General features: G+C 41.5%; 1 protein-coding gene across 8 annotated transcripts in view; it reads left to right on the plus strand.

Moving 5' to 3' along the window:
• The first annotated feature begins 16,903 nt into the window (after window positions 1-16,903).
• The window catches only part of vps50 (VPS50 EARP/GARPII complex subunit), a 171,667-nt gene continuing 161,023 nt past the window's right edge, over window positions 16,904-27,547 (plus strand). For all 8 annotated transcript variants that reach the window (XR_011349904.1, XR_011349905.1, XM_069913647.1 and 5 more), the window contains exons 1-2: window positions 16,904-17,038; window positions 20,163-20,234. Coding sequence is in view for 6 of the 8 variants with exons in the window: in XM_069913647.1 (XP_069769748.1) it covers window positions 17,006-17,038; window positions 20,163-20,234 (105 nt within the window). In the remaining 2 variants the exon portion in view is untranslated. The remainder of the gene's footprint in view (window positions 17,039-20,162; window positions 20,235-27,547) is intronic.

Genomic DNA, 27,547 nt, shown 5'->3' on the forward strand with positions numbered 1-27,547 from the left:
CTCTCACCACCAGGCAGGCCAAGCCCTGGTGCTTGTTTGTGAGCTTTGGTGATGAGGCATTCCACCAGATGACCTGGAGAATCTGCTGGGGAACCATCCCACTAGATCCATTGAGTCCTCCTCTCTCATTATCTGCAGGACGTTCTGTGCTGATCACTGCTTGTTAGTCGAAGGTGTTGTCCTGGGAAAACCTTTTCATGAAGGATAATTAGTGTGGCAAAGTTCATCTGACTAGGACATTGTGCAGCAATGGGGCAAGGCCTATACTTTGCAATACCTGGGACAGGTAGAACTTCAGCACATATTGGTACTTGGTGCCTTCGTATTTTAATTTCATGCACAGCCTGAATCAGCCAGACATGAAGGTGGTCATCAGGATGAGAGCCATGAGAGGAGGAGTCATGTGATGGAGTAGTGGCCGGACGGTGAACTCCAGCCCTCTCCAGAAAAGTCGGGAAAAACAAAGGAAAACACAAAGGCACAGAAATAAAAGTTAAAGAAAAGTGAGTATAAAGGTGGAAAGAAGATGGCGATAAAAAAAGAAAAATCGAAAGCAACGGTAAAAAGAGAGGAAGAGAAGACAACGGAGGAAGAAGGTGAAGGCCTTACCTGTTCGAAGAGGCCCGCAGTGGAGAGAGAAACCCGCTCCCTCAGGTCGGTAGATAATGGACTACAAAAATGGCTCGCTGAGCCGAGTAAAAGTGCGCAACGTGCATGAAAAAAAACACACCGACGGGAGGGGGGACCAGCTGGGGAGTCGATCTCCACAGCCGGCAATGACAGCTGCAGAACACCTGCAACAAGAAGAGAACACAGAAGACAATGGAAACAAGAAAGAAGAGAAGAAAAGGGCAACAAAGAAACAACAGATGGCCAACCCAGAGGAAGAAGAAGAGGAAGAGGAAGAGTACAGTGAAATAGAAGAAGAAGAGAAAGGCAAGATAAAGGTGGTACTTTCTCTTATTAAAGGATACATGGAGTCATTTAAAGAATGGCAAACACAGGAATTTAATGATTTAAGAAAAAGAATAAACAACACAGAAGAGAAAATGAATAAAATAGATATGACCTTAACAGAAATGGGAAAGAAAATGGACAAGATGGAAGAGCGGGCAGTAGCAGCAGAAATGGAGGTAGAAGACTTAAAAAAGAAATTGGAGGAATCTAATAAAAAAGCGATAGAGACACAAGAACTGTTAGCTTAAAAAATAGATATAATGGAAAATTATAACAGAAGAAATAACATAAAGATAGTGGGCCTTAAGGAAGATGAAGAAGGCAAGAATATGAGGGAGTTTATAAAAGATTGGATCCCTAAGACCCTAGGATGTCCAGAACTACAGCAAGAAATGGAAATAGAAAGGGCACATAGAGCATTGGCCTCTAAACCACAACCACAACAAAAACCAAGATCTATTGTAGTAAAATTCCTAAGATGTACTACAAGAGAAATGGTACTGGAGAAGACAATGGAAAAAGTAAGAGAGGGCAACAAACCACTGGAGTATAAAGGGCAAAAAATCTTCATTTATCCAGATATAAGTTTTGAACTCCTAAAGAAGAGAAAGGAGTTCAATACAGCAAAGGCGATTTTATGGAAGAAAGGGTATAAATTTATACTAAAGCATCCAGCGGTATTGAAAATATTTATTCCAGGACAACAAAACAGACTATTCTCGGATCCAGAAGAAGCACGAAAATTTGCAGAACAATTACAAAAATAGACTGAGGGGTGAAGACGGGTAATGAGAGTAAAAATGATCACGATTGATATGTATGTGGGTAAAGAGGTATAAGAGTGAATAGATAAAATGTGCATACGTGAATGTATCTGTACTTAGAGGAAAATATAGATAGTATAGACAAGAATTAATAAGGGAAGGTAATGGAATAGAGAGAATAAGGATGGAATTAAAAGAGTGACCTTTGTTACATATGAAAAGTGAAATCTTTTCTGGGGGGGCTGGGTGGGGGGAAATAGCGGTCACTGCAAAATCAGTTGACACTTGCGAGTGGATTCGCAAACCCAAATGGAGAGGGGAGATGTGGTTGTCCGACAAGGGATAAAGGACAACTCAGGAAGGGAAGGGGAGATTGGGAATAAAGAAGATATAAATAGGAGAATAAGGAAAATGTTTGATGTTGTAGGAATGTTGTCTTATAAAGAGTTGAAAATAAGAAAACAGAAATGGAAAAGGAGGAAAGGTAATGATGGAAAAACGGAAAGAGAAGATAAACAAAGTATAAAATGGCTACGCTGAACTATATGACTTTAAATATTAATGGAATACATAACCAAATTAAAAGGAAGAAACTACTAAATTTACTGAAAAAGGAAAAAATTGATATAGCATTTGTCCAAGAAACACACTTAACTGAATTGGAGCACAAGAAATTAAAGAGAGATTGGGTAGGACATGTAACAGCAGCATCGTATAATTCAAAAGCAAGAGGAGTGGCTATATTAATTAGTAAAAATGTGCCATTTAAAATAGAAGAGGAAATAATAGATCCAGCAGGGAGATATGTTATGATAAAATGTCAGATATATTCGGAGTTTTGGAATCTACTCAATGTATATTCACCTAACGAAGAAGATCAAAAGTTTATGCAAGATATCTTTTTGAAGGTAGCTAATACGCAAGGGAACATACTAATAGGAGGGGATTTCAACCTGAATTTGGATCCAAATATGGATAAAACGGGGAAAAAATTAACAGAAAGAACAAAGTAACCAAATTTATAATTAAATCAATGCAAGAAATGAAACTTTTGGATATATGGAGGAAACAAAACCCAAAAGAAAAGGAATACTCATACTACTCGGCTAGACATAAAACATACTCAAGAATAGACCTATTTTTGTTATCAGCTAGTATGCAGGATAGAGTAAGAAAAACAGAATATAAAGCGAGAATACTATCGGACCATTCACCCTTAATATTGACAGTAAAGCTAGAGGACATCCCTCCAAGAATGTATAGATGGAGATTAAACCCCATGCTACTTAAAAGACAGGATTTTAGAGAATTTATTGAAAAACAATTAAAAATGTATTTTGAAGTAAATACGGAATCAGTGGAAGATAAGTTTATACTATGGGACGCAATGAAAGCATTCATTAGAGGGCAAATAATAAGTTATGTAACCAAGATGAAGAAGGACTATAATCAAGAAACAGAGCAGTTGGAAAGGGAAATAGTAAATATAGAAAAAAAATTAGCAATGAAGGAAGATACAACTAAAAGAAGAGAATTGGCGGATAAAAAAATAAAATATGAAACATTACAAACATATAAGGTAGAGAAGAATATAATGAAGACAAAACAGAAATATTATGAACTAGGTGAAAAAACGCACAAAATCCTAGCATGGCAGCTTAAGACAGAACAAGCTAAGAAAATGGTATTGGCATCAAGGAAAAAAGACAAACAAATTACATATAATCCAAAAGAAATTAAGGAAAACTTTAGAGAATTCTATGAACAATTATACCGAACTGAAAACGAAGGGAAAGAAGGGAAAATAGATGAATTTTTGACTAAAATTGAACTACCAAAACTACAAATAGAGGAACAAAATAAATTAACAGAACCATTTGGAACAGTAGAAATACAAGAGATAATAAAAAAATTACAAAATAATAAGACACCAGGAGAGGATGGATTTCTAATAGAATTCTACAAAACATTTAAAGACTTATTAATACCGCCCCTCCTGGATGTAATCAACCAGATTGATGAAACACAAAGCTTACCAGATTCATGTAAAACAGCAATAATTACAGTAATACTAAAACAAGGGAAAGATCCACTCTCACCAGCGTCATATAGACCAATATCTTTGCTAAACACAGATTATAAGATAATAGCTAAACTATTAGCAAACAGATTAGCAGAACAGGTACTGAAAATGGTAAATTTAGACCAAACTGGATTTATCAAAAAAAGACGCACAACAGACAATATTTGTAAATTTATTAACTTAATTCATGCAGTAGAAGGAAATAAAGCACCTGCAGTAGCAGTTGCTTTAGACGCAGAGAAGGCCTTCGACAGAGTAGAATGGAATTATTTGTTCAAAGTATTGCAAAAATTCAGTTTACCGGAGAAGTATATTAATTGGATTAAAGCATTATATAAGGGACCGTTAGCGAAAGTAACAGTAAATGGACATGTATCAAAGCAATTTAACTTAAGCAGGTCAACGCGGCAGGGATGCCCACTATCACCTTTATTGTTTGCGCTAGCTATAGAACCACTAGCAGAATTGATAAGAATAGATAATAATATAAAAGGAATAAAAATAAAAGACAGGGAATATAAAATCAGTCTATTTGCGGATGATGTTATAGTGTACTTAACAGAACCAGAACTATCAATAAAAGAATTATATAAGAAATTGAAGGAATATGGAGAAGTGTCGGGTTACAAGATAAACGTAAATAAAAGTGAAGCAATGCCTATGAATAATGCGGATTTCTCAAAATTTAAGAAGGAATCTCCATTCAGATGGCAAATGCAGGCAATAAGAATCCTAGGTGTACAAATAAACAAAAATCTAGGCCAATTATATAAACTCAATTATAATCCACTAATGAAAAAATTACAGGACGATTTAGAGCATTGGAAAGATCTACCACTAACACTGATAGGAAGGACAAACTGTATTAAAATGAACATTTTTCCAAGGATATTATACTTATTTCAGGCATTGCCAATACAACTGACAGAAAAAATCTTCAAAGAGTTAAAGAAAATAATAAGGAAATTTTTATGGAGAGATGGGAAACCGAGGATAGCACTAGATAAATTAACAGAATGGTATAAACAAGGAGGCTTACAATTGCCAAACTTTAAAAATTATTATAGAGCCGCACAATTAAGATACCTATCAGATTTTTATCAAACAAGGGAAAAACCAGACTGGACGAGATTAGAATTAGATAAAATAGGGGAAAAGATACCTGAACACATATTATATAAATGGGATGAAAAATTGATACAACATAGAACTTCTCCAGTATTACATCATCTCCTCAATATTTGGAAGAAGATTCATGTAGAAAGAAATAAAACAAATTATCAATTACCAAAACTAACATTGACGCAAAATAAGCTACTCCCTTTTACAATAGATAACCTTTCCTTTAGAGAATGGGGAAAAAAAAGGGATTAAAAGAATAGAAAATTGTTTTTCAGGAAGTAGATTCTTATCCTTTGAACAAATGAGAGATAAGTACAATATAACTGGAGATACAGCGCTGGCATATTACCAACTGAGATCCTACTTGAAGGATAAATTAGGAAGCAATTTGAGTTTACCAGAGGGAAGTAACCTTGAATATGTGATTACAGATACAATGTTAATCAAAAGATTTATAACAAATATGTATATTAAACTGCAAGAAAAGGAGAATGAGGAAACAAATGGTAAAACTAAACAAAAATGGGAACAAGATTTAAATATAAAGATAAAAAACGAAACATGGGAGAAATTATGTTCTGGAACGATGAGAAATACAATAAATACGAGGCTACGTATGATACAATATAATTGGTTACACAGACTATACATTACACCGCAAAAGTTAAATAAATGGGACCCAACAGTATCTGATAGATGTTTTCGATGTAAAAAAGAAATGGGAACAACAATTCATGCAATCTGGACATGTGAGAGAGTAGAAAAATTTTGGGATGATCTCAATCAGATATTAAATAAAATAACTGAAAACAATATACCAAAGAATCCAGAGATCTTTCTCCTAAGTAACATAAAAAACAAAGAATTTGGAATTGATTTGGAGGATGCACAAAAAAGATTTGTTAAGATAGCCCTAGCCGTAGCAAAAAAATGTATTATGTCAACCTGGAAATTGGAAGATAATTTGAAAATACAACAATGGTATATAGAAATGAATAAATGTATTCCATTAGAAAAAATAACATATAGTTTAAGAAATAATATTGAAATATTCGAACAAATATGGGAGCCTTACATTAAATACAATAGCGAAAACCTACCGGGGACAAACATTACCTAAGTTGATGGAAGGAGAAGGAAAGAAAAGAATGGACTCAGTAGAATTTCTGGTGTATTTTTGTTGAATGACAACATTGTCTGACTGGTTTAATGCAACCTAGATTGTATACCTAAAATGGATGGGGGGGGGGTGGGGGGGTGGCTTGGGAGGAGGGAGGGGGGGTAGAAAAAGTCACTGCATATGTGTGAAAAAGAAAAAGTGTATATCATGGCTAATGTGATTTATGGTGTGAAAAATAAAAAATTTAAATAAAAAAAAAGGATGAGAGCCATGTTGGGTACACCCTTGCCCCCATTTTCTGGCAACTTGTACATGGCACTCCTTTGGACCCTATCCATTTTTGGATCCAAAATGAATCTGAAACTGCTCTGGTGACTACCAGGATGGAGATCCCACACCTATGCATGCACAGCAGCACTGAGAGCACCTTGCATCTGATGACCAGGTTCTTACCTGTTATTGAGAGGTAGAACTGTGCCCACAGTCCTAGTTTTTGGTAGATCCACTCTGACAATTCTTGATGCATGCCTCAGCCCCTCCAAACCAGATCCCCAGCACCTTCAGGTTGTTAGATCTAACTGTGCAGGGGATGGTGGACCAGTCAGGCCAGTTCCTGAAAAGCATTGGTTCGCTCTTTTTGCTTACCCTGCCATGTAATGTGGATTCAAATTTCCTGATCAGTCTCCAGACAGAAGACTGCAGTGTCATCCATATACCAGGAAACCTTGACCTGAGTGCCTCTGTTGCCTGGCAACATCACTCCTCTTATGCCCTTGTCTTTCCAGATAGATTCAGAAAAGGGCTCTACACAGCACACAAATAAGACTGGAGATGGAGGGCAGCCTTGCCTAACTCCAGACTTAATGGGGAAGATATCTATTTCCCACTCATTGATTTGGACTGCACTACAGATGACTGCGTAGAGCAGTTTAATCCAATTCCAGATTCCCTCCCTAGCCTATTTTGGTGAGTACATCCATCATGTATGTGTGTGAAATCTGGTTGCAAGCCTTTTCCTGGTCTATTGATTTCAAATGACTCAGTACTACAAGCCTTAACTTCAACATCGTGGAACCGAGGCTTTCACTTTCTCCAGGTAAGTTTCACCTTTATCCTTTAAATTTACAGATTATTTGCACCACATTACCCTGCTCCTGCCACTACTACAGGAACAATGCAGGTCAGTAAACCTAGGGTAAACAAAACTTAAACAAGTTAAGATAAGGACATAGATTTGAAATGGAAGTTTATGGCAGGTCAAATGAAGCAGAATGACATGGATACTTTATAATATTCAGCAGAGAAGTAACAAATCATGGAGGAAAGGCTTCGATGCAGACAACCCGAGGCAGAAGCAGAACCAGACTATATGAACATGGAAGTTGGCTTTCTTAGTGGAGCCATAATGGAGTCTGTTTGCTCTTTGAATGATTACTATATAGTTATTGGAATGGGAAGGGTAAAAAATGCAGGAAAGAGTTTTATGCAGTACCACTGAGAAGGCAGGGGAAGGCAGAAAATGCTGAAAGTTATTGTACAGTGAAAGAGCTCTTCAAGTTATCCAAATAAGACAGGGCAAAGCACATTTCAGGGTCACATCATGTAAAGTTGCTATCAATATTTGCCCATCTGGGTATGCCACGTAGGTGTATTGGGGGTTTATATAGAGGAGAAAGACCCTGTGGACAGGTGAGTCAGACTTATGGCTCTTCATGCACCTCTGGAGCAGGACTAATCCTGGGGATGTCAGCTAGGATGGCAGTGTGATCCCTGATGTTGACTTCCTGGAGAAGGAAAACAGTCTTTCATGTGGGGTTTCTGGTGATATGTATATACTGTTCTGTGTGTAAGTGGCTGGCTCACCCACTGATGACTTGATCCCCTGTAACCCCTCCCCCTGTGACTTGGCCATAAAGGTCGACCTCCCAACCCCCTTCCATTCATTCGAGCACTTGGAGTTGGGCCAGCTGAAATCTAATGTGTATTAAACCCTATTGTTCCTCAAAAAAAAATTTTAGTGAAGGGTAGAAGTAGGTCTGCAATAAAGAATGGTCCAAATATTTTACAAATGGCAGGCATAGCTTTGTTTTATACAAGTTTAAAAATAACAAATATCATTTGAAAAAAAAGTGAATGAAGTCCAATGTGAAAAAATGAGAAGCCTGATGAAATATGAACCACTGCTTCCCTCCCATTGCTCCTGCCTGATGTACCTGGGCTACATATCATGGATGAGAACACATCGTGACCAAGGAATAGAAAAAAAATAAATTGAAAGTGCTGGTAAGTCATTGTCTCATTCGGAAGGGGCATTTGGGCCCTTGGTGAAAAGGATGGGGTAAAAGTTCAAGTGCTGCTTCTCTCCCTTTTGCTGCCATTCCAGTATATCTGAGATTCCTCTTCCAAAAATGTAGCTTCCCTCTGCTACCATTAACTCAGCCTGCACTGCATCTCCTCTATTTCCTATACATCTAGCCCTTCCCCCCCCTCCCCCAGAGACGCAACAAGGACAGTGTTCCCCTCACCCTCACCAACTATCCCACCAGCCTGCACATACAATTTCTGCCACCTGCAACAGGATTCCACCACAAGGTGCAGCTTCCGCTACCCTCTCCTCTTCGCTTTTTTTGCAGGGATCACTCACTCCGTGGCTCCCTTGTCCACTCATCTCTTCCCACCAATCACCTCCCTGGTACCCACCCACAAGAATTGCGGCACTTGTATTTACACTTCCTCCTTCACCACTATTTTGGGCTCCAAATAGAGCTTCTCTTTCCCTCATCTTTGTATCCAGCTCCCCACCCACGTCCTTCTTTTACCGGAGAGATATCATTCTTAGATATCTGCCTTCTGCCCATCACTTCTCCACTTCTTTTTCTTCAACCTCCCACCTTAGCCTTGTTCTGCCCCAGAATGAAGGTTGTGCTACCAGAGCTGCTGCAATGGCAGCACAGCCACTGTGCTGGGGAGAGTGGGATGTGGAGACACAGCGCTCTCTTGAATGGTCCTTCTGTCCCGTTTAACTGCTGATGGCTCCATACAGTCTTTAAATGGCCTATCAAAGGAGCTGATAATGTTTTATTTAAAATCCTGTGACCATGGAGTCTGGCCCAAGAGTACAGATCCTGTGTACGGCAGCGGCCACAAGGGGATGCAGACTCCTGGGGAGCAGTGGACTGTCACAAAGCATCAGTAACAGGCAGACATTTCCTGTTGAGGAGAAGCAGAGGAAACGATCCCAAGGACAGTGACTATGGTAGTAGACAAGTGAGGGGCTTGGTGGCTGAAGGCCACACGCGCAGGCTTGCAGACTTGTGGACGGGGAACCCACACAGGCTGCTGGAGACAGGCTGATGGGAATTGAATATTGGCACTAGGATTCAAGAGGGTGCTGAGAGCAAGAAGGGTTTCTAAAGGGCCCTTGGAGCTGAAGGCTTCCTCATTGTGTCTGAGGCTTGGTTCTAGGCTCAGATTACTGATTGTTTGAACTGAATTAGAATCTCATGCAGGAGCGCTGGAGGCAAATCCATGGACACTCAATGACTGAGGGAACTCTCTTTGGCTTCACTTTTTCTGACTGTAAGGAACGCGGGGCAATGCTAATGGAGAACCTTTGTCTGTCTTATGGCAGACTAAAGGCAATTTCATATAATATGACATTTCTGTTTTATTGTGATAATAAATAGTATCTAATCTAAAAGTTCTCTAACCCCCTCTCCCCTTTTATTCAGGTGTCTGCACCTGAAGAAGGGCTCAAATCCAAAACATCGACTGCTTCTTTCTTTCTATGGATGCTGCATGACCTGCTGTGTTTCTCCAGCTCTTTTGTGTCTGAGACCTCAGCACATGCAGATTTCTTGTTTCCCTCCTGCAAGTTTTATTTTATTTTATTTCCTCTTAATCCCTTTCATAGCTGTTGAAACTCAATATCCCAGTAACATAGGAGATTAATTTGAATATAAAATAATGTAGATAAATATCTCTGTCATCGTTTTAAACCTGTCTACCATTCATGTTGCTAGGAGACATTTAAACGATTATTCAAATTATTATTTTCAAATGATGAGAACATTAAAAAGTGTAACAAAATAAAGATGTGTCCTTTGTTAGATAAAGTATTAATTCAGATTCAATCTTTGAAAAGTTCTCAATTTACAAAATTAAGGTTTATAAACATTTTTCATTATCAGAATGAGGGTCTTGTAGAACACTCCCATCTCTCTCAGTGTATTTAATTTTAATTAATTAGACATACAGCATTGTAACAGGCCAATTCGCCCCTGAGAGTCCATGCCATCCATTTTACACCCTGGAGGAGCCCCCAGAGAAAACCCACACAGACATGGGGAGAACATACAAACACCTTACAGACAGCGTGGGATTCGAACCCAATCCCTGGCGCTGTAAAGGCATTGCACTAGCTGCTAAGCCAACCGTGTACTTGGATTACAGTGCATGCATCATTCTAGAAGCATCTGAGTTTTATTAAGCATTGTACTCAATGCACTACAAATGCCTCTAATTTTAAATTCCTTAATGTAGTGTAAGTTGGTAGTCAGTGATGTAATTTTAAGACTATTGTATTTGTTTCTTGAGGGTAGAGGAGGGCACAGTTGATTTAGAGGGTAAAGGAAAATTAGAATGCATACCTGTAATGTGCACAGACAATAGCTGGTTAAAACAAGAGCCCTTGCCCATGAGTAGGACACTTGTTATCGATGAAAAGAAGGGTGTGGATGGTAGAAAGAAATTAAAACTGAAAATTACGTAAAAATCCAGGATCACTGGCATCTGAGTAAAATATATTTTATGTGGAAATCTATTGTCAGATGCAGTGAAGCAAAAGAGTTTTTTTGAATTGAATGAAGCAAATAAAAAGTGTAGAGAGAACATCAAGCAAAGATTTGAGCATAAATATGCCATACAAAATTCCAAAAGGGAAGTTTTGAAACAATTATATGGGTGTTCTTATCATTATTTATCTTTTTATTTAACATTACCAAAGAGATCATGTTGTCAATTTCACATTATTGCTTCAGGAAGCTGCTGTACTTCCTACATTACAACTATGACTGTCTTTGACCAAAACATCCATGGACATCCTGAAGTTGTGTAGAAGAAATGAAAATCCTTTTCTTTTAAATGGTCATTTCATCTGAAGCCAAATTCACTTTAGTGAAATTCCATGAAGACACTACATTAACAAGAAATGTAACCTGGATCAATGGCTTTGTAACTTGAGTCTTCATCTGTCACCTGCCTTGATGAAGGGTTCCAACCCAACATTTGATAATATGTTTTTTCCCCTCATTGATTCTACACTCCAGCTGAGTTCTTTCAGCAGATTGTTTATTTTGCCCCAGATTCCAGAATCTCCAATCTCTTATGCCTTCCGTGCACCCTGATTTTCATGATTATTTTGTTGTTATGGAATAAAACAGAAAATGTAACATTACACAAAATTTCCTTTAGTCTACTGCAAGGCAGACAAAGATTTTCTATCAGCAAAAATTGCCTAACATCCCTTGCAACCAGAGAAAGAGAAGCAAAAGAGAACCCCCCACCCCCGAGAGTCACTGAATCTCATTGGCTTCACTTCCAGCACACCCGCAACCTCTGCAGCCACACAGTTTTTAGTCTGAACCATCAAAGACCCAAGCTTCAGATTCACATCTCTGACATGATCAGGAAGCCTCAAGTGCCCTCTTGCATCCTGGTTCAGATACTTTGTACCCCTTCAGCCAGTTTCAAGCCAGTCTCCAGCAGTCCACAGCCTGGTACAAGTCCTTTGCCTCAGTTGCCAGCAGCCCACATCCTACATGGGTTCCTCACCTTGAGTAACCAACAGCCCATTTCCTGTGTGTTCTTCAGCCTCAAAGAACCTCACTGGTCCACCGCCAAGATCACCATCCCGTGGATCATCTTGCCTGCTTCTCCTTTTTAAACGGGGGGAGGGGGGTGTTATCTCCTGTTTTCTAGTACCCTGTGCAAGTTCTGCACTTCCCCAGAGTCTGCAACTTCTTGTGGCATATGTCAATCTTTGGCCAGCCCCCACGGCTGCAGAATTTTCTTGTTGAATTCACTCATTTCTATCCTTCCACCTTCTTTTACATTCTACAACTAGTTTAAATCCATGGAATAATTTTACAAAGGGAGATCATCCTGACTTTGTATCTTCTAACATTTTTTCACAACAGCTTTTCAAGCAAATTCACATTTGTTCCAACTGTCATGTGTTCAGCTCTAGTTCCAGTGAACATCATGTTGTTTTTCCAACTATTGTGACACTTGGGCACTTGTGCAACACGTGACACTAAGCCTGCTTTCCACATATGGGTCTCCCCCTAATAAACAGAGTGAATTTTTAAATTATTGTACAGTAAGATTGAGTTTCAGGGCCTTATCATACACACAAGCCCTTTATCTGGACTGCCAGGCCACAAGTGCCTTACAGCACTGTAGAGTTCACTCTCGACAGCTGGTCGCAGCAAAAACAGGGGGTTGTGAACATGAGGATATGCTATCACAAGCTCTGCTTTCTCCCTAATAAACAAAGGCAGGAATTTCATGAGCTTCAATGTGGCTGGTAGTATCTAGTGCAAACCTTTGCAAGCTTTCTACAGCTTTGGCAAACTTTCAGCACCACCTAGTTGTGGGGGGGAAAAAAAACAGCACAATTTGGTTACAGGTTTACTCACATGCTTGGGTTGCTCAGCTTCTTTTTATTTCAACAATTTAACTCTGCCTGTACACAATTTTCTGTGCTCTGGTGACAAATACTTGGGGCACAAATTCATCTGTGACAAATGCTAGAAATTGTGATCCAGTTTGTCCTGTGACTGGTCTTTGCATTTGACTCTTTTCAGAAGATGATGACTTGGCTTCAGTGACTGCTTAATCCGAGGATGTAATGTGAGCAGAATTGTATATTTATAACTTTCATATCTTTAAAAATTAAACTCCTGTGAAGGCTGTCAATTTTAAATTTAATCTGCCATCGGTAGCTACATGGGGACATGCATCTACGGGCATTTTCCCCCCACTGGAATGGTAAAAACACCATTCTCAATGCTGGTCAGTACATTCCTCCTTCTTTGTTTGAACCGTAGACACAGGTGGCACACAGGGCATGGGAGATGTATCCACTCTGAATATAGACTGTATGTGAGCATACTCTTGCATTGGCGTACAGTTGAGTCTGTCAGCCTCCTGGGCCACATCATGGGGACGGCAGAAATCCACGTTAGCTATTGGTACTGAGACACGACCTGGGCTTTTCGATAGGAATAGAGTCTCAAGAAGCAAACAATGAGAATGACCATCTGCTAACGCAAGCATTTCATTCATCAGATCAGATGGATTCCTGTTGCCTAGCCACATGCCGCGCTCATGCCTGGTCAATTCCAGTGTGTCCAGAAGAAATTGGCAGAAGCTGGTGTATTGATTTTCCACCAGGGGGGAGGGGGTGCAAATTAAAATCATTCACTTTAGCTGCTGTAGCAGCATCCAATGCCCCACGACATGCCAAAATTGTGTGTCCCCAGCCATTATGCCACGAAGACGGAGCTGGGTTTCAGCCTGATTAAGCCACACCTGAGGTTGATGGGTCCAAAAAGGAGGCAAGTGAACTCCGACTGTGTTAGCTGTAGCTGTGGCCGCAGCTGTCCTTGTGTCCATGGTAACTGTAGATTCAAGCTTCGGCTGAATTTTGCAGTTGGGGTCACCAATTGTAGCGACTACTCCGGTAGAGCGACTAAATCAACACACATACATAGTTAGTCAACCAAAGATGGTTTATTTGAGTTTGCCATACTTCTTTTATATCCCTCCCATCCTGGGCTCCACGGGACTGGGATGGGGGGGGGGGGGGGGGAGGGGTGACATCACTATGTTTGCCACCAATCCACATGGCTGGCAAGTTTAAAGTAAAGACGGTGGGAGTCCCGTGTCCTCTAGAAAGAGGCATAGCAATCCAGTGTGTTGTTACTTGGCATGCAGTACCACGTGTATGTGGTCCATTGCCCAGGTGAGTGCATAGCCACATGGCCCGCAGCTCCACGTGTTCGCTGGTGAGCCACACTGACAACGGTTCATGATACCACTTGCCCCACTAAACAGCTGCTACAAGATTTCAGTTTTCATATTTATTGTCAGAGTACGTACATGATATTACATACAACCCTCAGATTCCTTTTCCTGTGGGCCAGGCAGAATTTCCACTTATTGGTAGTGCAAAACAATGAATACATGTAAACAAATAAACACATGTAAACAACTGTGCAATACAGAGAGCATGAAAAAAAAACAAGTGCAAAATTAAGAGTCCTTTAATGAGTCCATGATTGAGTTTGTTGTTGAGGAATCTGATGCTGGAGGGATAGCAGCTGTTCCTGTGAGAGTCTTGTGGCACATACCTCTTTCCTTATGGTAGCAGTGAAACAGAGCATATGGTGGGTGGCGTGGATCCTTGATGATTTCTGACAGCAGCGCTCCCTTTAGATGTTCTCGATGGTAGGAAGGGGTTTGCCTATGATGTCTTGGGCTGTGTCCACTACCTTTTGCAGGACTTTACGCTCAGCTCCTTGGTTTTGCTGACTTTAAGTGTGAGGTTGTTGTTGGTGCTCCATTCGGCCAAGTTTTCAAACTCCATCCTGTTTGCTGACTCATTGTCTCTTTTTAGACAACCCACTACTGTGGTATCAACAGCAAATTTGGAGATGGTGTTGTTGTCATACAAAGCCACATAGTTATGGGTGTAAAGGAGTTGAGCAGGGGGCTAAGAACGCAGCCCTGTGGTTCTCCGGTACTGATGGAGATTGTGGAGGAGATGTTCTTACCAATCTTCACTGATTGTGGTCTGTAAGTAAGGAAATTAAGGATCCAAATACACAGTGGGGATGATGGTGTTAATTGCCGAACTGTAGTCAATAAAGAGCAACCATCTTTATTCATCTGATGTATCCATCTTTATCCATCTGATGTATCCAAGTGTTCCAGGGCTTTGTGTAGAGGCAGTGAGATAACATAGACCTGTTGCTACGACAGGCAAATTGGAACAACCTCTGTCGCTGCTTACACAGGAGCTGAAATGCTTCAACACCAGCCTTTCAAAACACTTCATCACTGTTGATGTGAGTGTCACTGGTCGATAGTCACAGGCAGTTTACCACACTCTTCTTGAGCACCGGTACGATTGTTTTAAACAGGTGGGGACCATACCCTGCCAGAGTGAGATGTTGAAGATATCCTTGAATACATTGGTAAGTTGGTCAGCACAGAGTTTTAGTACTCGATTGGGTACTCCATCTGGAGCTGAGACTTTCTTCGGATTCACTCTGATGGCAGCTCACACATCATCTTCAGTACAGGAGAGGATCATTGAGGACATGGGGGCATACAATGGTGGTTCTTTCTTGTTCTTGTGGTCAAATCAGGCATAGAAGGCATTGAGTTCATTTGGGAGTGAAGCTTTACCATCTCCTTCTGCATTGGATTTTGTTTTGTAGTAGGTTATGTCATTTCAACAACTCCCTTGGTATCTTTATAACTATATTAATCAGCCAATTGCTATAGGTAATGATATAGGTGCAAAAAGTAATTCTTAAACATTATCCTATATCAATAGAATTACACAAGTTATACAGAGTAGTTGGTGTATCTTAGAGCTCCAATATCGAGGTCCTTTTTGGAGCTGGAATGCCAGCAATTTCAACCTTGGAGATGTCAGCCCAACTGCACTGAACAGAACGTTGATAGAATGCCTGACGGAAGACTGCCCAAGGGCAGTGGTACAGGAGCCTCAAGAAAGCGGACATTGCCCCATCAACATGGGAGGATCTGACTCAAGATCACTCGCAGTGGAGGGACGCCATCAGCAAAGGTGTGGACGCTGTTGAGAAAAAGCTCAAAGAGGCAACTGAATAAAGGCACAGGAAGCACCGCAGCTGAGATTCTGCCCCTCTTGCCTCTCCAGGTCTCTCCTGTCATGTATGTGGCAAGCAGTGCTGATGGAGACTATTGTGGAGAAACCAATAGGCTTTAATTCACTTGAGAACATAACATACCTTTACTGTTTGGCCGTCCTGCACTGAGTCGGAGGGGCTGTGGAACAGCCACCTTTATACAGGAGCCTGTCGGGAGGGGCCTCAGGGCATGCTTGACCAGATAATTGTACATTACTGTGGTTTACCACTAGTACATCCACTCCAGGATGCACTGACTGAAAGGAACCATCATCATCCTACGGGATGGAAAGCCAGAAGAAGCTCTTATAGCTGGCAAGAACTCTAAGCTGTTGATCTGCATATCTTACTTGTTTATCTGACAATACACTCTCAACATCCACTATGAACACTGCAACGCATTACTGCACAGAAATTAATTTTCACGCTTTATCATCAACCACCTCCTTTGTCTGTTCATAACTTTATTTGACTCCATTCAGTCAATATTCTTTGTTTTATCCTGTTCTTAACTGTGCATGTTTGTTTTGTGTACATTATGTCCACCAGTTTAAAGGCACTTGCTTCTTGAGCCTTTCCCCCCTGATTCAGACTGAGGTGACTGTCCCCCAACAGCAACCCCTCTTCCCACACACGTTCCTTTGGTGATTGAATAATTATGAAGATCACTCTTTTTCTCGGTGACCCCCTTGGGGTGGAGGATAACTTTTCATCCTGTCTGGGTTCAGAGGAGGCTTAATAAGGCTCATACACTCAAAGGCAAAGAGCCACTGCTCGCACGACAGCCCTTTCAGGGCAGAGGCGGAGCCGTCGCCAGGAATCCTGGAAGCTGTAGTCCGCCCGCCGCTCCTAGACCACAGGTTCCATCATGCAGCGCAGACCTATGGTCACGTGATCCAAAGATGGCGGCTGTGGATGTCCGGTGGTGCCACGATCACCGCCTTTAAGAAGAGTATAGCATTGTCGTCTCTCGGAGAGAATCGTGAGAGGTCGGAGAATGCAGAAAATAAAGTCTCTGATGTCCCGTCAGGTAATGGCGCATTGTTATTAATCTTGAGTGTATTTTAAACCGAAGTCTTGGCTAGGCCTTGTGTCTCGGAAGGAGCAAGCCGCGGCATTAAAGGGACTCCGCCCGCAACGGGGGAGAGGAAAGGGATGAACAGGAACGCCTGCAGATGCTGTAATTGTCGTGCAACACACAAAAGAGCTGGAGGAACTCAGCAGGTCACACGGTGTCTATTGGAAGCAAAGATAGAACCAACGTCTCAGGCCTGAGCCCTTCGGTCAAAGTATGAGCAAAATAATAGGCGCCGCAATTTAAAAAAAAAGGGTCTGAGCACTTTATCATAGGAGCGGGGAGGAAGAGACTCATCCCAGGGAGAGAGATAGGGGCACCAACGCTGATCCGGAACCTGCTGTTCTCTAGCCGAGAGTCTTTGAACTGGGCATAGATTCATCTTTTTCAGGTTTGTAGCTTCAACTTCATTTATCATCCGATTGTACAAGTAGAACATGATGAAACAGTCTTCTCTGGTCCTTGATGCAAAATACTAAAAAACTCACTCACAGACATAACGCACAAATTATACATATGCACAGTATCTATATACAGATATTAATATAAATACATTTTAAATAAATTATAGAGACATGGAGGGTGTGTATGAGCAGTTCATCAGTTGTTCAGCAGTCTCCCTGTCTGTGGGGAGAAGCTGCTTCTCAGCCTTGTGGTTCCTGGCTCTACTCTGCTACTCCTGTATCCCTTTTCCAATGGGTTTAGCTGAGAAATGCTGCATGCATTCCTGAGCAGTCCTCACTGATTTTGTGCACCCTCTTTAGACAATGATCCTGGTAAATATTAATGGGGGTTGGGAGACCACAGAGTTATCCTCTCTGTAGATTGACCTCTGATCTGATTACTATTATACTGTGATGCAGCTGGCCAGGTTGCTCTCGATAAAGCTCCTGTAGAAGGTTGACATAATGGTGGTCGAAGCCTTGTCCACCTCACTCTTCTCAAGATACGTAATCGCTGTTGCGCCTTCCTGATAGGTGCAGAGATGTCATATGTCCAGGATAGGTCACTTCTTAAGCAGACTGAGGAACTTGGTACTCTATTCTCTCTTCACTGCTGAGCTATTAATGTGTAGTGGAGGGTGGTCATCCCTTGTCTTCCTGAAGTCCACAATCATCTCCTTTGTCTTGTCCATGTTGAGATTCAGGTTGTTACTCTCCCACCATTTCACAAAATTTTCCTCCTTCTCTGTGGTGCAGCTCATCATTGTTGCTGATAAGGCTGACTACTGTCGTGTCATCTATAAACCTGAGGACTCTGTTGTAGCTGGATTTGACATTGCAGTTGTGGGCCAATAGTGTGAAGAATTGTGGGCTGAGCACCTAGCCCTGAGGTGCTTCAGTGATCAGCGTGATGGTGCTTAATGTTCTGCTACTGACCCAGACAGACTGGGGTCTTTCTGTGAGGAAGTTCAGAATACAGTTACAGAGAGGTGTATTGAACATCTTCTCCACCAGCCTTTGGGGAATGATTGTATTAAATGCTGAGTCGAAGTCAGTGAACAGCAGCCTGGTGTATGAGGCATCGTTCTCCAGGTAGGTCTGTCTCTGGAAGGTGTATTTTGATGTGTGCCATCACCAGCCACTGGGCATTTGTCATTGAGGCCTGCTACTGTTGCCCCAGTTTGGTAGTTTCAGAGAACATTCAGTGGGATGATCCCAGCTGTAGGAGGGATTGTTGAACAAGTTTGCTCATTAGATTTTAGACTAATGTGAATTATTTTTATTGAAATATATGTTTCTTAGGTTGGACTCTGAGGGCTAAAGTTGGGAGGATGTTTCTCCTTTTGGAGTGTCTAAGAACAAAGGACATAGTCTTAGATTAAAAGGTGTGGGGAATTGTCTTTTTTACTCAGATTTCGATTCAACTGCTCATGACCAGGAATGGGAAAGGATGTGTATGTATACTGATTTTGACGACATACAAGTCATCAGACTGAGACACCGAAGGAGTGAAATATTCCTACAGTGAAGTGGCTAATAGATAGGGTGTACAGCCAGCACCTGTTTTCCAGGGCAGGAATGGCAAATACTAGAGGACATATGTACAAAGCGAAATGAGGGAAGTTGTGGGTTCCCGGAATGACTTGCCAAGGATTCTGGTGGAGGCTGAAACATTAGGGGCATTTAAGAGACTCTTGGGCACATGGATGAAATAAAAATTGAAGGTGATGGAGTAGGGTGGGTTTTGTACTTTTTTTCAAAGAAAAAGGAATGTATGGGTCAGCACAACATTGAGGGCTGAAGGGCCTATTCTGTGCTGTAGTGTTCTAAGTCCTTTTCATTATCTTCACTGGGGAATATGATGCTTCGATAGTCACAGTAAGGGTGATAGTTGGGACACTGGATAGTTCAAAAATGATAAATATTGGAAAATTGCTGAACATTAAGAGGTACATAACTGGGCCGTGATTGAATGTATCCTAAGATTTTGAAGGAAGTCTAATGATAATTTCCTGATTTTCTTTGGATATTAGGATGATGTCATCATAGGGCTAGAGAGTTACTGAGGTTATTAGTTTAAAAATGGAAATCAGGGTCAACTCAGCAACTATGGACCAATGTTTAATATTGGTGTTGGGAAGGAATTTAATTACTGGGATGAAAACTGATTAAGACAATGGATTATGGATTTACAGTCAAAATGTGTTGAACCAGTTTGATAGATTTATTTTGAGGTAACATGTACATGTAACATTGATTCTGGTCGACCTGGACTTGAAAGCTTTTGATAAGGTGTCATATAATAGTATTAAATATAGGAATAAAATAATCTAAACCAAGTGGATTAGGAGGAGTAGTAGTTTGCCTTTAAGTGTCTACTAGTCTGTAGCTGGGCAGTGAAGCAGAATTAAGGAGGAATTAGAGAAAGATCATGTGCAGGGGGGAGCAGGATGGAAATCAGAAATGAAAAGTAAATTTGCCTTTGGTTCAAGTGCATTTCTCTTGTCTGATGGAGTTAATTTTGAAGAAAAGTACACTTTGATATTCAGTAGTATCGCACAAGAATGCTAAGTGCAGCATTGCAAGTGTTCTTTAGTATGATTGCCATTGATTTGTTCCATTTGACTTTTTTTCAGGGCTTGAAAAGCCCTCCAGAAAGCGTGCCAGAGATCAAATCTCCTGTCGAAAACTTTCGAATCCCCAGTAAGGTACTGAGCCATTATTGTCGACATTATGTGTGCAATATTTAAATATTTCAAGCACAATGTCATTCTTTGCATGATTTGACATAGCCTTTTAAGGATGTCTTATCTTGTATTTTGAAGTTATTACATTTAAGAACATATGATTTAATACTTTATAAATGATTAAATAATTTGTTTGTTAAATTAGAATTAAGTTGACATAAAAGGGATAGAATCCTTTATTATATTGAGAAATTATTCATGGTGCACAAAAATATATTATTCAGATTATTGTGCACCTACCTGGTTGTTCAAAAAAGAGCTGACAGTTATTTTTGTCACTCAAGATTCTTGGTATGAACTGTAGGCCACTTGTAGAATATGCAAAAAAAGGAACCTTATCATTCTGTGTAATCATGGTGGAGATTGCATTTGAAAGCAGAGTGCAATGGGAAATAAAAACTGAATTTCGGAGTGCTGAATTTTTTAAAAACATCAGATTATATGTAAATTGTTTCTGAGTAGCCATTCTAAATCTTTTCAAACACTATTTAAAATAAAATAAAACTTTATATTTCCACCAGAGAATTATTTATAGGTCCTTGTTTTTTTGCTCTTGGTTTAATATTTTTCTTGGGTATTCATTGTCATAAATTTATTTCTGTCCATATTGAACTTACCATGTATTTGTGAGTTATTAAAATGTTTAAGGCTTCTGAATTCCATTGAACAGCTTTTTACAGGAAACAATAATATTTATTATTTTTTTATCAGTTTTAACTGTGCATTCTGGTTCCATGTGTGAGAAACAGAAGTACCTTCACAGAAATTGCTCGAGACAAAAATTGAGAACAAAGAACATTTTATTATACAACAATGCAAAGTTGGGTGCTTCCCCTTACCCTGGGAATACACACACACTGGGGCTCACCCAACTTTTATACAGTTTATTTCAGTATAGAAGTACCCTCCCCCCTTACATCCTTCTGCCTCCTGGATGAGTTTGACATTAGGCAATCCTGTCTGCCTACGTGCTGTTTCTGTGAACTTGGAGGACCAGGGGGGGTATCCTGTCTGTGTCCCATCATGTCATTGTCCTTATTCACACCTTCCCAACCCTCAGGGCTTACTAACTCTTATATGCAGAACTTGCTGACTCTGTCTAAGGCTAGAAGACCCTTATCTTATTCAGACTAACTTTATGCTTCCTACATCTATTATCTACCCTTATCCTATTCATACTGGCTTTATTCATTACACATATATCCATACTAGCTTTCTTCATCTCTCATATTTTTATATTAGTTTTACTCATCTCTCACAATCCTCACTTTTCTTTTAGCTACGCTTCGTGAATTCTCAACTGGAATGTATTACTTGTAAACTTGGTCTTTTTCCCAGCGGGTCAGTAAACGAACTGCAGTCTCAGCATCATCAGACAGAATTTGGGAAACATACATCCTTTGGGTTCTAGTCATCTGACGAGGGGTTCGTTGAATTAAATACTGTACACAAGTCTTTAGGCAGGGGAGCACCATAATGGCCAGAATAGCAAGTCCAGCTGCTATAGGGGCTGTGGGTATCAGAGTCCAGTTACCAATTAAAAAGTCTAGTCCATCCCACCAAGGTTGCCAAGTCTGAACCTGGGCATGGGAAGATTTTCGAACTCCTGAAGAATTGTCTTTAATGCCTGACCGTTGTGAGCATTGTCATTAACCAGTCTTTCACAAACGCTGCCTTCAGCAGCCAACGAGTAATCGAGAGCCAGGCGGTTTTGTTGAACTGTGCCTCGTATCTGTCGTCTTTCTTCAGCCCATAAATTCAGGGCCAACACTGTCTGTTCGGTGATGATCTCCAAGGCTGGAGTCTGGTTAAACGATTTAAATGCCAAGTAGCTGTGGTGTTCTGGAGCAGCTTACTCGTCATTTACAACTGGAACTCCCCTTACAGTGGTGGTTCTTAACATTCTGAATGTCTGTGTGACCCAAAGGATGATTTACAGGAGACCAAGTTGGGGAGGGGTGTTTCTTGTCACTTAACCTGTGAGTTGCAGCTTGTCTGCGAACATTAGCATAAGTATCACTGAACCTGTATGTTGCAGCCTGTCTGTGAATATTAGCATATGTATTCACTCTATCTCTGCTACATGTACAATCCTGACTAACATTCTGTCTGTCTTTGTCCCACCATCTTCTTTGTGCTATCCCTTTAAAACTCCTCTTTAATACCTGTAGAGGCCGAAATACAAATCAAATCTACTCCCCTAGGGCCGTTCTGTTCCCCTGGTCCATGTTGGGATCCTATATTAACCCATACCCCACTATGACTATACTCTATACCTGCGCCCTGTCTGCATTCTAAAGGTAAATAATTGTCACCTCTGCTGCCCCTGTTCCAGGAGGACTTAATACATCGTGAGCAATTTGGTGATTTCTCAAAAATTGGGAACCAACAAGTAAACATAACAACAAATTGTAAAAATAGCATTACAGCACTTTTTCCCCCCGTAGTGTAACTTTTAGATCAGAAGAATGAGGGACTGCATGCCAGGTGAAGGGTAGATTATCAATGTCGTTAGTCCGTGGGTCAGCAGCTCGTTTAATTCGTTGTATGTGGCTCCATCCCTTTTCTTTCGTTCGCACGGCAGGGTCTGTAATCAAAAGTACACAATAGGGGTTTTAGTTGGTGATCTTGCCATGTTTTTACATATACCCAATCACCAGGTTTAATAGAATGAATAGGATACTCCAGGGGTGGGTTTTGAGCTAATAAACCCTTCCATTTTAATTCGTATAGAGAGGCAGAAAGTCCCTTTAAATGTTTGGATATGTACTGGTCATTAGCCTCAGGGGTAGGGGTATTAATGTGGAATCCATGTAAGGAAGACCAAACATCATCTCATATGCTGAGACAGCAAGATCCTTACGAGGGGCTATGCGAGTCCTGATTAAGGCTTAAGGGTAAGCATTTAATCCAGGAGAGACCAGTTTCCTCATGAAGTCGAGTGAGCTGATTTTTCAAGGTCTGATTCATTCGTTCAACACGGCCTGCCTGAGCTCTGGGGGTGCCATGGGGTATGTAGCTGCCAATCTATTCCCAGTATTTTACACACACCCTGGAGTACCTGAGAGGTAAAATGTGTACCTCGATCTGAGTCAATGGTTTGAATCATACCATATCGTGGAATCACAGACTCCAGTAGTATCCTGATAACGGTGCTTGCACGATCATTAGGGGTCAGGAAAGCCTCAACCCATCGTGTGAAATGATCTACCATCACCAGGAGGTATTTGTAAACCCCTATCTTAGGTAATTCCGTAAAGTCAATTTGTATCCGTTGAAATTGGCGTACAGCTATATTGCGACCGCCAGGCATTACCTGGCGCATAACTTTCTTATTTACTCTCTGACAGATTGGACAACCCCGAGTACTTTGCTTGGCTATAGTGTATATTCCTGTGCAATGAAAATACCGTACAAAAGTATCCACAAGTGCCTGTGTTCCCCAGTCTGTCTGCTGGTGGAGCTGATCAATAATTTGCTGAGCCAAGGCTTTGTTCAGCACTTGGCGTCCTTCTGCCGTCCACCACAACCCATCAGCAGTTTGACACATTCCCTGGTCCTTCTTGTAAACCTCCTCTTCCCGTGAAAAGATGGGAGTCTTTTGAACCTCATATGGGGTGGGCAGTAATAGCTGCATGTCTCTTTTCTCCGTGAGCGCAGCCTCTTTGGCAGCTGCATCTGCCTGTCTGTTCCCCTGTGCTTCAGGACTGTCACCACTTTGATGGCCCCGTACATGAACTACAGCTATCTCCTCAGGTAATGTAAGAGCATCTAGAGATTGGACAATTAAGTTTTCATGGATCAACTTTTGTCCTTTCCCAGTTATCATTCCCTGCTCTTTCCAGATCTTCCCAAAGGTGTGCACTACACCAAAAGCATACTTTGAGTCTGTGTAGATCGTGCCCACCTTGTTCTCTAGACCCTGGAGAGCTCTACAGAGGGCATACAATTCACAAGATTGTGCTGACCAATGACCGGGAAGGCGACCGGCTTCAATCACTACTCCTTCCTTCCCATCCACTACACTATACCCACTATAACGGGTGCCATCAATGCAACGGGAAGATCCATCAATAAACTACCTTTCACCCTCCTGTAAAGGCTCATCGCTTAAATCCTCTCTAATTTTGGTCTGTAAATCTATTACCTCTAAACATACATGCTCTAAATCATTTATGGTATTGTCAGAATTTGGAGAAACCAAGAAAGCTGCTGGATTGTGTTCTTTATTCGTAATCAGGGTCAAATCATTCCTATCCATTAGGATCACTTCATATTTTAAAATTCTAGAGTCTGTAAGCCACCTTCCAGCACGTTGTAAGATAATATTGCGGACTGTGTGAGGGGTGTGAACTATCATCGGGGCACCAAACATAATCTTTCGTCCTTCCTCAACTAAAATAGCAGTGGCTGCGATGGCTTGCACGCATTCTGGCCAACCACGACAAACAGGGTCTAAAACTTTTGACAGAAAAACAACTGGCTGTCTACAGGCTGCCCTCTCTTGTGTTAGTACTCCGGTGGCCACACCGTCTGGTTTTTAGGGTATTAAAAGGTGACATACAAGGTTCGAGTATACCATCTTTCACCAACTGGTCAATTACTGGCTGCAGCCCCTTTCGGCCAGCCATCGGAATTGGATACTGCTTTCGTCTAATTACTTGCTCAGGATCTTTTAAAGTAACTTGCAAGGGAGGAATATCTAACACTCCTCTATTGCCTCTTTTTGCTCATACTCCAGGATTTATTAGTTCCCGATCCTTCTCGGTTAATACATACAATTGAACCCCGATACCCGATTCCTGTGGTCTGGTGCCGATAGCCAATTGGTCCTGTAAATCTCGTCCTAACAAACAAACAAACTCCAGCTTGGGGAACTAGTAGAATGTCCTCCGTTACTATCTTCTCTTCCATTTCTATTCTTACATCCCTTAATACAGGGACCAGAACATCTTTTCCTCCTACTCCCGAAATCATCACTGTCCCCTCTATCTTAACACCCTCGGGTGGTTGTAAAATACTAGACCGGGCTGCCCCAGAATCCACTAAAAAGGTCATCTTGTCACTGTGGGGTCCTATGCTTAAATTTACCAATGGTTCTCCGTGCAGCCCCACGGTGTGTATTGACTGAGAACCGTGACCCCCCCTATTCATAATCTGCTTCCATCAGTGCGTAAGATCGTGTCTCCCTGGCTCGCATTGGGCATTCTCTCTTAAAATGTCCCTCCTTTTAACAATGGCAGCAAAGTAATGCTCCTGTTTCCCAATTCCTACCGGGATTACCACGAGGTCCCGGGAACGGTCGTCGTCCCCAGAATTCCCCTCTACCCTTGCCCCTGCTCCGGTCTCTACTCTCCCACTCCCGGCGCTCCTCCCAATGTCCAGGAGCTGGCACACAGCCCCTACCCTTTCCTTGCTGTCCCTCCACGACTTCCTTGACTGCCTGCATCAAAATCTTAGCCTTTCCTTTCTGTTTATCCTCAGACCTCTGGACGTATACTCTTTGTGCAATCTGTAAAAGCTGTGTTATTCCCTGTTCATGCCAATTCTCAATCTTCTGCAATTTCCTTCTAATGTCTGGGGCTGAATTTGTAACGAAGCCTGTTAATACTAATTGTTCACCCGCTGGGGATTCTACATCCAGAGCCCCCATATTGCTGTATGGCCATACACAATCTATTCAGAAATGCAGAGGGGGTCTCCTCGGGACCTTGGGGAACCTCAAATGCTTTCTTAAAATTCTGTCCCTTTGGAACAGATTCCTTTTATCAGATTAACCCTATATTCCTCCATTAATGTGCGACCATCATTAGTATTCTTATCCGAATTTGGTTTTGCCAGGGGGAATTTAAGTTCCCCAGGTATCGCCTCTGGTCCCCCTTGGTGTTCCCTATCCCAGACTCTAATCCCAGCCTGGCGAATCATTCCACATTCATCCAAAGTGAACAGAGCCCTAAAGATCGATGTTAACTCATCCCATGTACATATATTTGGTCCCAAAAATTGATCTAATTGTTCGGCACATCCCTGAGGAACCTCTATCAGGGAGGTCATTTCTCTCTTAAAGTTACGCACCATACTAGTCAGGGGCACATTTACGAAACCGAGACCCCCTCCCACGGGAACTTCCCGTGAAGGTCTCATCCAGTTAATTTCTGGCTTATCCTCTCCTTTATAATGTCTAGGTTCCTGCTCTCCGGGAAATGAATCAAAGGGTTCTGCCCTTTCTTCCTGGAGGGTCTCACACTGTTCTGAGTCCCAGTCTCCTCCCTCTCTTGTCAATAGATGTGGTAATCTAGTACTTTGTGAATGGGTCATCATACCACCCCTACTTTCTTCTGCTTTCTTTAGCTGTGGGAGAAGAGGGGAAGGTGCAGAAGGGTAGAGCATAGGAGAGAGGGGAAAGATAGGAGCCGGCATAGGAGGAGCATAAGGTAGAGGAAGGGAATGTAACACATCCCATCCTTGTGTTTTAGGGACAAAAGGTTCCTCATCCTTCTTGTCCTTGCATTCCTTTTCATTCAAAACCAGTTGATCAACGGATCCACTGAGCCAGCAGGCTGCATATTCTCTGCTCTCAATATTATCTCTTTGATTTTGATAGAGTCAGATGTTCAATGCCTGACACATCCAGTCCTCATCGGATCTGAACTTTGGGCAATATACCAAATTCCCTTTTATCGGGTTTTTAACCCATTCTAGACAGCAATATCTGACCGTGGTCTGTTTGTCTTTCCCACTGGTTCTCCCCGCACCCCAATCAGATAGCATTACTCCTAATGGACTTTGCTTAGTTATCTGATCGTTCCGTCCTTCCTTAGGAGTATTTCCCTTGCTACTCACACCTCCCATACTAACAGGTAAGTAAAATTCCTCTTACCAGGATCCAGTAGCTATTCCTAGCGCGCTTCCTTAACGTCCTCCCGTCGTTTGTTCTCAATGTCTCTTCTCGGATATCACTCGCTTCATCCACTGACCAGTCACCCGTCGTCTGTGAGTCCAGCTGAATCAGCTGGGGTGCACCTACCCTCATCGTCGGGCACTCTGTCAGTGGAGGGAGTGGGATCCCGGATGAGGCCCCATTTGTGAGAAACAGAAGTACCTTCACAGAATTTGCTCGAGACAAAAATTGAGAACAAAGAACATTTATTATTCAACAATGCAAAGTTGGGTGCTTCCCCTTATCCTGTGAATACACACACACACTGGGGCTCACCCAACTTTTATACAGTTTATTTCAGTATAGAAGTACCCTCCCCCTTACATTCTTCTGC

The sequence above is a fragment of the Narcine bancroftii genome, chromosome 1 (assembly GCF_036971445.1).
Source record: "Narcine bancroftii isolate sNarBan1 chromosome 1, sNarBan1.hap1, whole genome shotgun sequence".
Taxonomy (NCBI): domain Eukaryota; kingdom Metazoa; phylum Chordata; class Chondrichthyes; order Torpediniformes; family Narcinidae; genus Narcine; species Narcine bancroftii.